Source organism: Equus caballus, chromosome 28 (assembly GCF_041296265.1).
Source record: "Equus caballus isolate H_3958 breed thoroughbred chromosome 28, TB-T2T, whole genome shotgun sequence".
In the NCBI taxonomy this organism is placed as follows: Eukaryota; Metazoa; Chordata; class Mammalia; order Perissodactyla; family Equidae; genus Equus; species Equus caballus.
The window spans coordinates 14,000,819-14,019,319 of NC_091711.1; the positions used below are offsets into that span (position 1 = coordinate 14,000,819).

The 18,501-nt window shown below is 33.3% G+C and overlaps 1 protein-coding gene and 1 long non-coding RNA gene across 51 annotated transcripts in view; one reads left to right on the top strand and one right to left on the bottom strand.

The window, feature by feature from the left end:
• The window catches only part of PPFIA2 (PTPRF interacting protein alpha 2), a 451,986-nt gene that overhangs the window by 10,860 nt on the left and 422,625 nt on the right, over positions 1–18,501 (bottom strand). For 32 of the 50 annotated variants that reach the window (XM_070253915.1, XM_070253920.1, XM_070253907.1 and 29 more), the window contains 4 exons: positions 16,074–16,136; positions 14,537–14,566; positions 12,783–12,976; positions 9,180–9,277 (listed from right to left, as the gene is read on the bottom strand). In XM_070253915.1, the coding sequence (XP_070110016.1) occupies positions 9,180–9,277; positions 12,783–12,976; positions 14,537–14,566; positions 16,074–16,136 (385 nt within the window). The remainder of the gene's footprint in view (positions 1–9,179; positions 9,278–12,782; positions 12,977–14,536; positions 14,567–16,073; positions 16,137–18,501) is intronic. The other 18 variants (XM_070253923.1, XM_070253918.1, XM_070253919.1 and 15 more) reach the window with 2 other exon arrangements.
• LOC138921169 (uncharacterized) lies at positions 178–10,879 on the top strand. The gene is made up of 2 exons (XR_011433516.1): positions 178–317; positions 9,555–10,879. It is a non-coding gene; the product is annotated as an uncharacterized lncRNA (long non-coding RNA).

Consider the following 18,501-nt stretch of genomic DNA (forward strand, 5'->3'; position numbering starts at 1 on the left):
AGTAATTAACAAGGAATGGAATTGGTGAGTCATGTTTCATACACACATTTAACATTAGTATCTACTGCTAAATAAATTCCACTCTCACAATTTAAACCCTAGTAACAGTGTATGAAAATCGGTATCTTTACCAATACTTTGCATTTTTTCACGTTTTGTTTTTTTTCTTGTTTTTAGACATTATGGTAAATCTGTGTTCTTATGGGTTGAATTGCCTCCCCTCAAGATGCATATGTTGAAGTTCTAATCCCCAGTATCTTGGAATATCTCAGAATGTTTTCTTATTTGGAGATACAGTCTTTATGGAAGTAACCAAGGTAAAATGAGGTTATTGGTATGGGTCCTAATCCAATACGACTGGTTTCCTTCTTAAAATGAGAAATTTGGAAATAAGATATGCACACAGGGAGAATACCACGTGAAGATGAAGACAAAGGTCAGGATGATGCTTCTACAAGTCCAACAACAACAAGATTGTCAGCAAACCACCAGAAGGTAGGGGAGAGGCATGGAACTGATTTTTCTTCACAGCGCCCAAGAGGAACCAACCCCACTGATAACTTAATCTAGCCTCCAGAACTTTGAGACGATAAATTTCTGTTGTTTAAGCTTCCCATTTTTGGTACTTTGTTACAGCAGCCCTTGCAAACGATACATGTAGTATCTCATTGTAGTTTTGACCTATAACTGCCTGATATCTACCTGTTAAGCAATTTTGTATATATTTATTGGCCTTTTGGAAATCCTCTTTTATGAAGTTCCTATATTTATCGTAGGTCCATTTTTTTAATGTGTCCATCCTTTTCTTATTCATTTGCAAGAGTTAGATATAAGTCCTTTGTTAGATATGTATTAGAAGTAGCTTTTCCAACTCTGAAACTGTCTTTGCTCTCTTAATTTTGTCTTTTGGTGGCCATTAATTTTAATGAATTTCAGTTTATCAGTCTTCCTTTGGGGTAGTGGTTTTTTGTGTCACGTGTAAGAAATATTTGCCTATGTCAAGAGAATATGACAATATTTCTCTATGTTCATTTTTAGAAGCTTAATTTTATTCTATTTTATTTTTTACTTTTCATATGTAATCTACATTTCACTTTGATTTACTGTTTGTACAGCAGGAGGTATGATCAAAATTCCTTTAAAAAAAAGTCAGTGGCCAATTGTTTCAGCACTGTACATTGAAAAAAATCACTACAGTGTCATGTATGTCATAAATCAAGTGTTCATATAAGTATGAGTCTGTTTCTAGACTTGCAATTCTATTCTATGGCTCTATTAATCTATTCCAAGATCATTCTGTCTTATTTATTGTAGCTTTATAATAATTCTTGATATATAGTAGCCTAAGTCCTTGCATTTTACTTTATTTTTATATTCAGTATTCTCTTGGCTATTCTTGGTTTTTGAATTTCACTACACATTTTAAAATCTGATATAGTCAATTTAAAACTCCCCTCCCCTACCTAATTTGGATTTTGATTAAGATTGCATTAAACCTGTAGGTCCATTTTAAGGTTTTATTTAATTTCCCTCAACAATTTGTTTTAGTTCTATGTATAGGAATCTCACAGATCTTTAATTTTATTTGATGTTTGATTGTCCTCCTATATTCCTTGTTAATATCTTGCATACTGGAAATATAGTTGATTTTTCTATTGAAATTTCAAAATAGACTTTATTTTTTTGAGTATTTTTAAGTTTATAGCAAAATTGAGCAGAAAGTACAGAGTTTCAATATACTCTGTGCCCCTATACAGGCACAGCCTCCCCAACTATAAAAATCCCACACCAGAATGGTACATTTGTTGCAATTGATGAACCTGCCTTGACAGAAAGTCCATAGTTAACATTAGGGCTCTCTCTCTCTTGTATGGGTTTTGACAAATGGGTAATGGCATGTATCCACCATTATAATATCATACAGAGTAGTTTCACTGCCCTAAAAATCCCTTGTGCTACATCTATGCATCCCTCCCTCCCCTCTAACAGCAGGAAAACATTGATCTTTTTACTGTTTCCATAGTTTTCCCTTTTCCAGAATGCCACATAGTTGGAATCATATAGTACCCAGACTTTTCAGATTGGCTTCGTTCACTTAGTAACATGGATTTAAGGTCCCTCCATGTCTTTTCATGGTTTGATAGCTCATTTCTTTTTAGCCATATTGAATTTTTATCTACAGACCTTGTTAAATTCACATATAATTCTAATGGCATATCATTAGATTATTTGGATTTTCTATATATCCTTTCTAATCCTTACATCTCTTTTTAAAATTTGTTTTTCTCTTCTTATTGCACTGATTAAAATTTCTAGTTTAGCAGCTGGCCTGGTGGAGTAGCAGTTAAGTTCATGAGGTCTGCTTTGGCGATGGCCTGGGGTTCACCGGCCTGGATCCCAGGTGTGGAGCTATGGCACCGCTTATCAAGCCATGCTGTGGCAGGTATCCCACATATAAGATAGAGGAGGATGGGCACAGATGTTAGCTCAGGGCCAGTCTTCCTCAGCAAAAAGAGGAGGATTGGCGGCAAATGTTAGCTCAGGGCTAATCTTCCTCAAAAAAAATTGTTTTTAAACAAAAAACAAAAAAACCTTCCAGCTTAACCTTGAATAAAAGTGGTGGTAAAGCACTCAATATTTTACTAACAAGTCAGATTTTTATACATTTTTAGTAGATACTCATTATCAGTTTAAGGAATTCCTTTTCTGTTTCTAATTTGCCAAGGTATTGAATTTTGATAACTTGGCTTTCTTAATCTGCTGAGAAAATCTTGATTTTTCTCCTATATTCTGTTAATTTGGTCAGTTACATTGATGAAATTATCAAGTGTTAACCCTAAAATTCCTGAAATTAAATCATCTTGGGCATGACGTATTATCCTTTTTACTTATTTCTGGATTCTGTTTGTCTGAAATTATCCTTTGTTGGTGTCCTTATTAGTGACTGCTAGCAAGGTTATGTTGGTCTCATAAAATGAGGGGGAAGTCTTTGCTCTCTTTCTAATCCCTGAAAGAATATGTATAAGATTTGTGTTATTCTTTTCCTTAAATATTTGGAAGAATTCAATGATGAAGCTTTCTGCACAAGACATTTTCTTTATGAGATTCTTTAAATTGTGGGTTCAATTTTTGTAATAGTTATAGAACTATTAAGACTTTTCCTCAAGTAATTTGTGTCTTTTCTAGGCATTTGTCCCTTTCTAATTTTTCAAATTATTTTGCCATAAAGTTTTTCCTAAAATCCTCTAATCACTTTAATATCTAAAGGATTTGTAGCTATATTGCCATTTTATTTCTTATATTGGTTATTTGCACCTTTTCTCTTTTCTCCTTAACTTTGGTAGGAGACTGTCAATTATATTAGTCTTTTCGAAGAACTAGCTTTGGTTTTGTTTCATTTGCACTATCATATTTTCTATTATAATAACTTCTACTGTTACTTTTATTATTTCCTTCCTTCCATTTTCTTTGAAATTAATTTACGTTTTTTATAGCTTCTTGAGATGAGTACATAGATAATGTGGAGCTTCTTTGTTATAAATGCAGTCAGCGTATTATAGCTTTACTGCAGCCCACAAGTTTTGATGTCTCATTTTCATTATCATTCAGTCAAAATATTTCCCAACTTCTTTGTGATTTCTTCTTTGATTCATGGGCTGTTTAGAAGTGTATTGTTTAACCAACAAATATTTAGAGATTTTCTAATTTTTTATTCCTGATTTTTAGTTTAATTTGACTATATACATATTGAGGCATAAATCTGTATGTTTTGGAATTTCCATTATGTCTTAGGATATAGTCAGTTGTGGTAAATAATCTGTGTCCTTGGAAGAAATATGTATTCTGCAGATGTTCAGCGAAGCAGTCTATAAATGTCAGATTCAGATTTTTAATCATATCCTTCAAATCTCCTATATCTTTATTAATTTACTTTATCTACCTGTCTTACCAATTTCTGAGATTCTTAGCATCTCCCACTATGACTGTGAAAATATTTACCTCTCCTTTTAGATCTGTCAGTTTTTGCTTTTCATATTTACGTCTATATATTAGATGCATACACGTTTGCCATACCTTTCTTTTTATTATGAGTTTATCTGGATCAGTGTTATCAGTGCTTATTCCTAGTCATGTTTCTGGCCTCAACGTCTGTGATCTGATGTCAGAAGAACTACAGCAGCTTCCCTTAGTATTTACGTGTTTCTCTCCTTTACTTCCAACTTTTCTATGTCCTCGTATCTAAGGTTGTAAACAGTATATAACTGTTTTATTTTCTCATCTGTCCTTTAATGGGATTAATCCACTCCCGTTTAGTATTATTACTCAGATATTTGAGTTTAAATCTACCATCTTTCTATTTGGTTTCTATTTGTCTCACGTCTTTTGTTCCTTTTCTCTCCTTTGTTACCTTTTTAAAAATTAATTATCTTTTAAAAATAATTTTATTCTGCCCCTCTATTAGCTTTTTATTTATCCATTTGATATCATTTTTTTAGTAGTCACACTTAGAGCTTATAATATACATCTTTGATTTATAATCTACTGTAAATTAGTGCTGTTATCATTCCTGGATAATGCAAAGAGCTTCAAACAGTTTAATTCCATTAACTCCCTTCCTTCCTTTTACATTATAGTTGTTACATATTTTAATTCTATGCAAAATTTAAAGCCAATGGACATTGTTATTATTGTTTTTATCATCACTGCTAAGTTTCCCATACATTCTTTCAGTTGTCCTTACACTGTCTGCATTTTAAAATTTCTCTGTATGATCATTCCTGCCTGAATAGCTCATTCTAATATTTCTTTTCCCTTTGGATTTCCTAGTGCTGTATTCCCTCAGATTTTGTTTGTCGGAAAATGTATGAATTCTGCCTTTAATCTTATGGACCCACAATCATAGACTTTTGGTAAGAAGTTAGTTTCCATCAGCATTTTAAGGATGTCATTTCGTTTTCCTCTGGCATTATTTGTTGTGGAGTCAGATATCTTATTTTGCTCCTTTGAAAGTAATGTGAAGTTTCCTCTGGCAGATTCTAAAGCTTTTGTTTGTTTGTTTTATTTTGTTTTGCCTTCTTTTGGTCACGGTTTTCAGCAGCCTCACCACAATGTTTCTAGATGTGTGTTTCCTCCCTTTTCTTTTAATCTTGCTTGGCATTCATGCAGTCTTGAGTCTGCAGCTTGTTTCTAATTGTTTTTTTCTTCAATCTCCCCCATTATCTTTTCAAATATCACTTCTTTCTCATTCATTCTTGTTCTAAGATTCCAACAGACCTATACTAGACTCTTCACTGTGTCCAATATGTGTAATGATCTGTTTTGTATCATTCATCCTTTTGTTCTTTTTCATGTTTCAAGCCAGATATTTTCAAGTGATTTATCTTTCACTTCACTAAACTTATATTTTTTTGTTAAACCACTTGTCAAATTCCTAATTTCAGTTTTAAACTTTCTGCTCCTTCAAATTTCCGTTTGATCATTTCTTAACATATTGATTCTAGCTATGTATTAAAATTTTCTATTTTGTCATTTATTTTCTTAACGCATTAATCACAATTGTTTTAAAGTCCATGTCTGATAAAAAGAAAAAGATTCAGGTCACCTGTGGACATGTTTCTTTTTTCTGCTTTTTCCTCATTTTGCCCCATTATTTGACATCTCATGTATTTTTTTTTTTATTGAATCCCAGACTTTATAATGGAAAAATCTCTCAAGAGGAAAGTTGTGTAAAATGTCAGGCTTATTTATTTCCTTTTTTCTCCACGATCTTGGTCCCTCAAGGCCTGGCAACTTTGGGACCTCTAAATTACAATTTCCTTCCCCTACTCTGTGAGACAGGGCAAGCAGCAGAGAATGACAGGCTTGCCTCAACACATTTCTCTTTTTTCTAGGATCACAGGCTCTCAAGTCCTAGGCGTCTTAGTTGCTTTCCGCCACCTTCCAACAGCTGTTTATTGCTTTATCTAGCCTTTCTACTTGTTCTCCGTTGAAGATTGGTCTGATTCAGTGTACTCCATTGTAGTCCGAAGCAGAAGTTCTTCACATAAGTTTGTGCTCTCTTTGTCTCTGCCAATCCACAGTGATGATAAAGCATTTGTATATGAATCTGGAAGCTATATCTGCCTCACATCTCTCTACTTAATTCCTGTTGTGGTTTGAATAATCTTATTTCAAAAGAAAGGCCCTAAGTTTCTCTTTGGATTTAGTTAATGGGGAACATGTGAGGAAAGACTCAAAATGCCCACTTCCCAGTCTTATTACTATTTCCTGCTGCAGCCACAGCAGAATGAATTTCTTCAGGAAGTAGGATGTTTATTGTCTCCCTCAGTGTGTTGGCTCTTTCTTTCCCCATGTCTTCAGCAAAGCAAAGGATTTCCTTAATGACCTTTAGGATATATGGAAATTTTACATTATTTATATTCACTGGGTGTCCCAGGGTTTGTCCTAAAGTTTATGTTTTCCTCAGCTTGTTCCATTGAGGTGTTAGACCTCAGAAAATAGAATGTAAGTTGCTTAGTATTATATCTTGGTGATATTAATCAGCTACTGTTAACAGCAACTGATTAGTTCCAACTACTGGCTACACCTCACTCACACTTCAAAAGTTAGGGATGTGTGGCTGACAGTAACAGTTCTCCAATTGTTTTCACTAAATGCAACAGTTTAAAAAACTAATAGGATAATAGTTTCCTCAAAAAACAACAAAACTATCCAGTTTTCTTTGCATTAGATTTGTGACTAGGAAGTGTTTATTCCTTCCTAACGCTGGGTTTATATTTTGATAGTCTAAGATATATGTAGACACCATATTTCTGAAAATATATGTCCATCAAAAATTTCATTGCCACAGTTAAGAGTTATCAAATATAAAAAGTAATCCACTTATTCATAGGAAAAGTAAAGAAAGCACTAATGCAAACTTTTCTTCTTCAGAACAGCAACATACCTTTGTTTTCATTTTGTAAATCAGATCCCTTTCTATAATTCTGTTTCCAAGCAAAATTTATGCCCTGACTTTAAAGCTTTGTAGGAATCCTCTTGACCTAAACAATAAATGGCTAGAGATCAGTGTTGACTGTTTCCTAGCAACAAATTAAATGTTAGTACATTCTTGATATTCACATGGTTTTCTCACTTCAGAAAACTGTTTATTAAGGTCAAGGTTAATTAACATTCAGATAATAACAAAGACCCCTAGTTATAGTCAAGAGTTATTCCTGTAAATGTCATCAGATAAGTTATAGGAAACAGGGGCTATTTATGACCTCACTCACGGCTACTTATCACAAGCAGTTGTCTGTGTATAATCACAGTGAATCATGGCAGTTTTTTCTCAGGGCTGCACTCTAACCAGCAGCTGCCAAATACTAATATAATATTTGGTGCCAGGCCAAATGGGTACTTCCTCTCCTTTACATCTATCTCTAGATGAAGCGTTCCATGCGGTGAGACCTAGCATCATAAAAGCTAACTGGAAAAAACACTTCAGAAAGAAAACTAGAAAGTGGTATCCCACAGGTGAAATCTATTTGTGGACTAAAACATCTTTTGTTAGGTCAAGCACAAACTTCCGTCTGGGTTCTATCTTAGGCCAATTAGTTCCTAACCTTCAATTCAACTGAACAACAATGCTTTTTAAAAACTTGCAATTTCCTGGGGACCTAGAATAAAGGGAAATCAAACAACTCAATTTTGATAACGGAAAAACACTTTCTTGCTCCTATGTAATAAGTCAAATGAAGTGTTACAAGAAATCCATTGTGCGTCCATCTACTCTCCAATGAACCATATATAGAAAAATATTTTTAACCAATCACCTTCACAAGCATTCAAGCCCATTCTACCAGAACTAACGTCCTATCCAAGAACAGCCGAAGATAAAAGTAATTTCTGACATCATTTATCACAAACAAAAATTATAGAAGTCTAAGATTATCTCAAATAAAGAATAAAACTGTGCTAAACTTTAATGTGATGGGGAGAGGGTAATATGTAATATGTGATATTTTCATATCTAAAGTAAGCCCCAAAGGAAGTGAAGATGAAGACAAAGAAATTTATGCCTAACTTTGAACAATTAATGTACAAACACCCATTGAATCTGAAGAAAACCTTCCACAAATCAACTCTTGGATAACAGCAACTGTATATATAACTGATAAGTAGTTTATTTTGCTTGTATCCAAAATTTTCCTCAAAAATGTTTGGTTATATTTCCCTTAATGAGTCTTTTTTCCTTTAAAAAATATAAATATACATAAATGGACTGATGAGTTTTACCAAAAGAAAACCTGTAAATAGTTATATCTTATACCCAACAATTAAATTTTTCTTCAACAACAATAATAAAAATTAAGTGGTCTCTAACAAGTATAGGATCTAACATATTGTTCTTTTTAAACCATTCTTTCCCTTGTATGTTAAGGTACTTCTCAACATTTAGAGGGTTAATTGTTAAATAGAGTGCTTTTTTAATAGACCTGTAGTAGGGAGTGTCTTTTCTTATTCAAATCAACATTTTTGTACATAAAATGGTTGAAGCAACTAGTAATGCTTCTAAAATCATTCATAGCTAAATTATTAATGGGCTAGTCTCAGTTATAGGAGGAAAATCTCTATATAATTTCTATATAAATCCTTAATTTCTATAACTATATTACAAAAATAAAATTTGGGGGGACTGAAATAAAATTCAAATGGTATAAACCAAAGATAAACTACTAAGAATAAATTATATACCATGTTTCTCTGTCATAATGAGTATGTTCTATCAAAAGTTTGACAAAAATATCTACATGGAGGTATCTTTAGGGCAAACCGAATGTATAATTAATAGGTCCAGAGGTATAAATCTCAATTTTAAAGAATCAAGAATATGCCCCAAATGAGATATTTACCTTATTATGTGATGATATCCTTTTCTGTGTTTGTACACATGTACAGCTCTCTGTTATTAACATGGATATTGCTTTCAACCAAAGTTACCCTAAGTGAAACTAGCTCTAAAACTGGCAACTATTTATTTAATTAAAATGAAAAAGAAATAATGATGGCACTATCTAGTTGAATATTTATGTTACTTAGTGACCATTGTGACACATACAGCATTTTAGGTTCATAAAAGTGAAAGCTGAAAACCTCAGAGAAAAGGCATTTGATATAAAAGAAAGCCATATTACCTTTTATTTCATGTTGGCTTGCTTCTCGTCTTCTTTCTAGTTCTTTTCTGTCATAATTCAACCGTTTTAAGCACATAATTCCATACTGTAAACTTGTTCTGTTATTTTTTTAAAAAAAGAAAACATTGAATTTACTCAGCAGATGAAGAATATTCTTTGATTAAGCATATTCAACACTATGCACTGCTTACTAGGACAACAGGTTAATAAATTACATTTGTAATCACATGCTTTGGTATTGGAGGGAAATAAAATTATTCTAAGCACACAATGTTCCTAAAGATTAAAAAAAATTATGTTCAAAATGGGAAAACCATAGTCTTGAAAACAATCACGGATCACATTGTTTATTCAAATGTCTTTGTCTTCCAATAGGTATTTTAACATTACTTGCAGACAAATGAACATTTTACTCATTTGAAAAGAATTTAAAGAGTCACTATTATGAAGACAGAAAGGAGTTTATAAGAAATGGATACTCTCTTCTTAAACTGATGAGAAAAATAATATAAAGACGTGAATAAGTTAAGTAATAAGAAAGAGAACCACATACCAAAATGAATCAACACCAACTCTAAGTGATACAGAAGTATGTGAAAGGAACAAGTCAGCAGGCACTGAATTTCTGTGTGGAAGGAATATTGTGGACGAGAAGAAAACTGACTGATCCTTAAAAGATTGTGTGGCTGAGAAAAGGTCATTAAAGAAAATGGAGGACCATGAACATAGGATTGCCCATGAAATTTTAAGTGTGTGGTGATAGTGAGACACACTGTGCAGAGTTGAAAATCCATGCTGAGAAACAAGGAGGAATATGATTACATATGGCGAATGGCGCTACATTAAGGAAAGTTTGTATTGTGTACATCCAGATGACAGAGAATTATTGGACAATTTTCACAGGAGAAAGAAATGACAACAAAAATTTTTGATTTAAGGAAGAATAATCTGGCAGCAAAATAGGAGATGGGGGAAAATAGGTAATCCTAGGGGATAAGGAAATCATTTAAGGGGGTCAATGCTGCCAAAATAAGGGTCACAATAAGGACAATTGCCGTGAACATGAAAAAATATCCAGAAACCAGAGAGAAGAAAGAAGACTTGGTGATATTAGATATAAAGGATGTGGAAGAGCATAATAGGAAAAAAGAATCTCTAGGCTCAAGAGCAAAGAGCTTTGGTTCTCAGTGATTTCTTAAGTATTTAGAAACATACACAAATTTAGACATGAACACTGGCCAGTTTACACCTCAGCGTTGGATGCATTTCTAAGCCCTGCATTTTAATAAGGAAACTGTTGAGTTCAAATATTTCAGAATCAGAGGAAAATGTAAAAAAATCTGCATTAAGCGGACGTTATAGGCTGAACTGTGTTTCCCAAAATTAGTATGTTGAAGTCCTAACCCTTAGTACTTCAGAATGTGACTATATTTGGGGATAGGATGTTAAAAGAGATAATTAAGTTAAAATAAGCCATTAGTCTAGGCCTTAATCCAGTTTGACTGGTGTGCTTACAAGAAAAGGAAATTTGGATTCAGAGAAACCAGGGAAATGCATACACACAGGAAAGACCATGTGATGACACAGTAAGAAGGTGGCCATCCTCAAGCCAAGGAGAAGAAATCAATCCTGTTGACTCCTTGATCTTGGATTTCCACATTCCAGAACAGTGAGAAAATAAATATCTATTGTTTAAGCCACTTAGTTGTAGTATTTTTTATGGTAGCTCCAGCAAATTAATTTAGTGGGATGTAGATAATACTGATATAATAACCATCATAGGAACTAGGCAGCTTGAGGTAAACCAATGGCTCTTTGTTAATGTCTGTCAAGTTTTTACATGTAATTTAAAATTGTGCTATAAAGAGGATATATATTATTGCAACACTGTCGGATGGAAAACTAGGATGTAAAGACAATGGGATGCAGTATGCAGTCAGAGCTAAGCATAACATAAAGATGAAGCTCGTGCATGTCCCAGAACAAATAAGAACTCTATCAATTGAATGATTTTTATTTTTTAAAAAACTTGATCATTATAATAGTATTTGCATTATAATAATACAGCAATTAAAATTCGATCTAGGGAAGAATAGGACAAGCACAAGTGTGTCACCAAAAATGCTTGTACTCAAAAGTTTAATGCAACCACACAAAATTTGAAGTCCTAAATGTTCAGTGACAGGGAACTTACTACCTCACAATGTGTATTCTATAGGGCAATTGAGAGTGATACAAAGCCACTTTCTCTATTGAACTTAAACCACTCACCCTAGTATCTACACCTATTTCAACTAGAAAAGAACATGTTCAACAGAGGAAATCTTATTCTCTCATCACATAATAATATTAAAACATAAGCAAATTTATCTCAAGTCTCCCCTTATTCAAGCTAAATGTCTTTAATTTCTTCAACCTTTCCACTAGACTTTTACTGCTTTATTAATAACATTGTAATGTCCATAAGTTAATACAGTTTCTTATTGTCACCTCATCATATGGTAGGACTTCTATTGTGCCTGCCAATAAATAAAATCTAAATACGCTCTGTCAAGCCATTAACCAAACCTGAGATTTTTGTGGCCACTATAAATCACATCTTTTTCGTTTGAATTGCTTTTAAATCATGGATTCCCCATCCAGCATTTTAATAGTTTTTTAAAAACTTTGTCATATTTATCTCCACTAAATTTAATCCAACAGTGTCAACAACTGTATTAAGACTCAAAATATCTCTGAGTTTCATTTAAGAGCCCCAACTATTAACCCTTTATCCTAACTTTATGTGATCAACATACCTGATTTTTGTACCATTTTCATTTCAGTCGCTAATTAAATATTGGGCAGGATATGACCAAATAGAGTTTTCTAAGCCAAAATCGTCTAGATTTATATTTATAATTTATCATCACAATCAAGTATTTATGAAACAATCATAATCCAACTGACAATTGTTCACATAACCTACAAAGATATCAGGCTACAAGATAACATTTATGACACGGTATTATAACAAGCCTTGTTTTACCCACTAGATGGTAAACAACTTGAACAAAGAAGTTCATTTTATTCATTCGTGTCCTTACAGCTATCTTACAACCCATTTAGTATTTTTTTCTGAAAATTAATGTACAAATAAGCAAAAGCCCTGGAAGATTTACAAAAAATCAAAAAAAAATGAAAATGTTCTTCAGAGAGCTCTTTCTCAGAATTTTTTTCTAGTATATCCCTAAATTATATAATTTATAACCACATATATTTATAGATTTGAAACAGAATTTTATTCTTAATAAATAATTTTCTAATATAGAAACATACACGATACAAATTGCAAACAGGGAAATTCCTAAAGATATGGGGAAAATGATTTACACTGTATGAGAATTTTGTTCATGTACAGTTCCATAAACTTTGGGCACACAATGCACACAGCCTTGCTTTAGATTGTCCTTCCAATTTGCTGCATGAAAACTTTTTGCCAAGTAGATGAACACAAATGTTTCCAATAGCACATATTCTCTATTTCCTAAACATCTCCTTTTGTTCTGGTAATACACGCATAATTTATTGTTTCACTTTAATTACCCTTTGGAAGAAACCTACCGATGGAAGCTATCCACCATTTTTAAATGGACGCGGAGATCTTTTTTTGTTAGGTGATCTAACATTCTTGCATCTACCAAGCATTCCATAAAATAACTTCTGTACTGAGGTAAGCCCAGGCTGGGAAGCCATTCGTTTCCAATCCACTCGTGGTTCATATCTCCATACGCCAGCGTCTGGAGGAAAACCGGACACTAGAATTGTTTTATAGCAGTCAAGTTTCTTAGCCAATAAAATCAGGTGGTAATTGGAGAATATTACCTATTATTTTAACTGACATCTAATTACTATGATATATGGAAACAAAGCAGAAATAATATTTAGCCTCTAAGTATTTGATTTACTTTGGTATGCAATGGAGCTCTGGGTATATGTATCGGGTACTTGCCTACAGAAAACAATTGCATTCACTTTGTATTCTCAAAAGAAAATTACATTTTATCCAAATATGTATTTTAAAAAGAAATCAGCATTCATCGTATAGTAAAAATGCTGAGCCTAAAGATTCTTTCTTTGTATGGGTAGTTTAACTTAATTTATTTTTATCTGTCGGCTAATACTTCACCATTTCCTCCTTTTCAATGCCAAATCTTGATGTGAAATGTAATGGCAAATCTTGATGTGAAAATAGAAACCTCAGTAAACAAATAGAGAAGGAGCAAGAGGCTAGAGAGACAGAATGCTGAAGCTCTACGTGGATATTGCTGTGACCTAGTATAGCATGCAGACAGTATTCCATTAAGGATCAGTGGAAAGAATCAGTCATTTTCAGAAATCAATCAACAGAGGCTCTGGACTAAGGAAGCAGGGCATGACCAAAACACTAAGAATTCTTCAATCTAATTCTTTATTTTAACAATATGAACTGCACTTACCAAACACTGTTTAAACAGCCAAAATCAAAATCTAAATCAACCATCACCTCTAAACCAATTTTTCGAAAAGACTATTACTCTTTATTAATTTTACAGTGTTTTCTACTTAGTTCTTTATCAGATGACAAATTCACAATTGTAATGAAAATCTAGGTGCTCCCCTTCTTTTATGTGTTCTTAAAAACGATAAATTCTTACCAAAATCAAAACCTAATGCAAACCTAATTTACTGAATGTTTAAGTATAAGTCCTGGTAATAACTACCAAATTTTCCATATAGTCAAAAGTTTGAATCACAGTGAATTTAATGCATTTATTCTTTCAGTCATACAACATGCAGAAATGCTGAAACAATGCACAGCTTCCTTGCAAACATATACCTTTGCTCAAAGCACAGAGGCTTGTCTCATATTCCAGCTCAATAAACAGGAGCGACTTCAGACTTACACTCCCAATGCTGACACACGTCCCTCCAGCCCCAATCTTCACACACTTTCCATTATACTTTCAAGATAACGTGATTCCAAATGAGGTTTTTTTTTAATCCTCCCCTCCCCTTATATACAGCTTGAATGATTCCTGACTAAGTATATTCAGGGGTGATTTAAGAGAAATTTAAGTATGATTCATTTTTTTGAAGAAGAAAGGAAATCACCCTTTCAAAAGAGGCCAGGTATAAAATGATAATCATCTTCTTTGAAAAATACAGTGATTTAAACAGACATATACAGTATTAAATATAATAAATTTAAATGTACATATTAGCCTTGCCTTAAATTGCGAAGATTTATAATACTATGACATACAATAGCTTCTTACTGTATATCCTCATCGTCTGCTAAACGACATTAATTATCTTAAAGCATATGAATTTCCTACCTGCGCCCAGCTTCCTTCCTCAGATTCTTTCTGTGTTAGCAGCAAGGAATGATTAATAAGCAGATAAACACAAATTAATCGTAATGAATACAGCAAATTTTTTTCTAGCAGGAGAAAAATTGCTATTGAAAATGTTAATTATGACAGGCAGATAAATACACAGATTCTTAGTCAGATCCACAGTGATCAACTTAGCAGTTCAAAGGCAACTACACAGTTTCTAATTAATTCTAATTAAATTCACACACATAAGATATATGGGATTTTCATCATAGATTTGATCTGGTCATTCCAAACCTTTTTTAATTCTTAAAGGTGTGTAATTTTCCAAATGTGATGAATTATAATAAAAATTTCTGATCATGTATATACAACACACAAATGTGTGTGTACATGTATGTATATATATATACACACACACAATGAAGAAATCTTAAATAAATTAAATTAATGAAAAAAGTTCTTATATTCCTCTTACAAAGATTTCAACAACAGCCGATAACAAAACTAAACAAGATAGAAGCCAAACACAACAAACTAAACTAGAAATTTAATTAGTTTACCATATTGGCATTTTTATCCATCAACTTCTAAATAATCAATGTTTCAAATAGGAATAAAACTGAAAGGACATTAAATTAAAAAGAAATTGCTGGGAAAAAAATGCCCGACACTTTTACTTTACATGAAAAGATGACTATATATAATATTATATTTTTAAGAGCTGACAATTATAATCAGAGTCACCAGAAGTTCTTTTAACACATGCTTTTAAATATCAAATAAATAGTACACCTTTTTTGTTTTGGTCAAGTTCTGTACCTGAGATGGTAAAGCACAAGAAGTTAAATGATTATATTAAAAATAAGTATTCAACCTAAACTTTCTATTAACAAGTTTAATTGGTTTGGTAACATGTATTACCTGTGACTATCCCCAATACTAAGTGATATTTGTTACCAAAATTTTCCAATGTTGCAAAATGGATAAATAATAATAATTTAATAAGCTTTATTAAATTCTTGATTATTGTCTGCATATTACAAACTCTTTTTTTTTAAAGATTGGCAACTGAGCTAACATCTATTGCCAATCTTTCTCTTTTTTTTTGTTCTTTTCCCTAAAGTCCCCCAGTACGTAGTTGTATATTCTAGTTGTGAGTGCCTCTGGCTGTGCTGTGTGGGACACCGCCTCAGCATGGCCTGATGAGCGGTGCAATGTCTTCGCCCAGGATCCGAACCTGTGAAACCCTGGGCCACTGATGCAGAGCACGTGAACTTAACCTCTTGAACATGGGGAGCCCCTACAAACTCTTATGATATTAACCACATTATGACAATCTAGCACTGCTTTGTTTAAAAATGTCAAAGTGCAGTAAAATAAAATTATAATAAATTATGTCAATAATATGTTAATAAAAGAGGTAAGTATGTAAACATACACCATTACTCAGCTCTATCATAAACAAAATAGCTTTTTCATGCAAATAGCAGGGAAGTAACTTTTCTTCATGTTCAACAAAGCTATAAAGACTAACCGTTTTTGCTGGAGCTGCAAGATTTTCCATTTCTTCGTGGGTCACCCAAACGTTGCCTGAAGGCTAGTGCGAAGGCCCAGAGGGAGGGAAGCGGTGGGATCCACGGAGGGCAGCAGTGGTAAAGAAGAAAGGCAGCGCCACTGTGAGTGAACAGCACCACTGCGACACGACAGTGCTCCTGCCCTACAGCATGCACAGAGACAGCACTGCTGGTCTGCTCAAAGCTCCCTTTTTCTTCTACTTAGAAAAGATTAAATAGAAAGAAGCATGCTGTGAAGCTCATGTGGGATAGATTTCAAATGATACTTCTGTGGTTCTTAATCAGGAAAAAGGCTTAATCAAAATTTGCATTTTCAAGGTATGTGGCTATTGGATCCATGTTTTGTAATCATGGAGAAATGATTAAATTTGATCTGTAGAAGAATGTATTTTTTTTCCTCAGAAAACAAAGGCACGTGTACTTTGTTCTGTTATTACCAATATTTCATTCACAAAATTTTGATTCTTCAACATCCTTAAAAAGAGAAAATTGGTTGTCAATACAAAGCTGAAAGCACTATCGTAACATGTCTGGAAACCAATATCAGCTTTTCCCAAACTTCTTCCTTTTACAGTTCAGCAAATATGTTGTTTTTCTGTACTCTTATAGACAAAAAAGAAGTGAAATGCTATTTTTTATTTAATAAAAGGTATTTTTTCCAGCTCACTAAATACTATCAGAAATTACAAAACCTAGTTTTCCTAATTCTTCAACAGTATCCTATTCAATTATAGAGTAGAGCATGAAGAAAAAGGAAATTTTCCCTCTAGCAGGTACAATTCTATTATGAAGTCCCATTTGCTTTCTAAATGAAACAATCCATGATATTTATTCTATACACTGAATATGCACAGCTTCTAAACCAAAGTCCATTTGGTAAAGATCAGGCATATCATTGACGGTAACGGCCATTGGGAACCACTTCCCATCAAATTCCACCATGTCGCTGGGAAATCTTTATGAACATTGCAAGCTTGTTCAAGTACATCAATCCTATAGTTACAATGAAATTTACATCTGACATCTTGCTTGTTACTTGTTTTGGAAGGGGTCTAGTTTTAAAGGGTTGAAAGTAGCGAAGTTGATACCCCAAGATAAGCCACCACCATAATTCTCTCTGGCCTTTTCTGCCATTTACATAGTGCTATGTTTGAATTTTCCCTTATAAATAATACAATTTAATATAATTTAAGAAGTAACTACATATAAACTAAATTGAGGAATATAATTCAATATAAGAGAGACCTTGTACATAAGAGAATTACTTATATATATAATTGAGTAACAAAAGAGAGTTAAATATTCATAATTATAAGTAAATCATATGGGCATAAAATTCCCAAAGGATATGCATCATATATATGAGTAGAATTCTCATTCTCCTACTGTTTTGGAATTTAGAGTATATCCGAATTTTTTATATAAGATAAAATTGTGCACACTTGTAAAATATATTTAGAATTCAGGAGCCATCCATATCATTTAAAATTTCTCCCCTCTACTCTCAGCTTCTGGGAATGGTGTTTGTTATAAACAGAAAGCTACATATGAATGCATGAATCATTAAATAATTTGGAAGAAATTGTTTTTATTGAACTTGTGAGGAATGTTCTATGCTAAAAAGAATTTGACACTCATCCATCGCATTCCATGGATACCCAGTGATCACAGTGCTTTGCCTGAGTGGCTGTAGTTTGCTCAAAGTGAGTGTCAGTAATGGTTACCTGAAAAGAAATTCATTCAAGCCAGTCTCGTTTTACGATTTCTGTAGTGTCTACCCGGATTGTGAATCCACATAATGGAGGTTTCCCTCCTTCTATAAGAAACTTGACTAGTGTTACCTCAGACTGCAATACACACATGTAGAATCTCTTTCACAGATTATCTTAAAGTCTATATTTGCCAGTCTATCACCACAGTCTGGAATAAGCAAAATGCTGGAAGCTATGGTTTCATTTGTATCTTTGTGTGCAAAATGAGTACATATCCAGGGTAATTTTCTAAAGTGTGGTTGGCAAACATTCCTAAGTTGTATGTTAGTTGCTCACCTTCGATCTGCAGTTTTACTTGTGAGGAGCACTGCCTGTTCTAGAAGCTTGTAATGTAACGCATAAAACAGCTTCTACACAACCCAGTCAATTAGACATCAGTTGAGGTTTTAACAAGTTTATCTTATAAGCAAGCCCACGTGTAGTAAAGTCAATTATTCAGACTTCTTTCTTTTCACCAGCAGTTTAAGGGGTGGAACTTTCATATGAGTAAGTCATATAGGGATGCTTTAGAGCACGAGTGTTCAGTGAAGAGCATATCTCAGAGAATGGAGAGGGAGAGGCTTTGAGCAAGCAGAGGAGGAGAGGACACTGGTGCCTTGGGTCTGAGGAGAAAGAG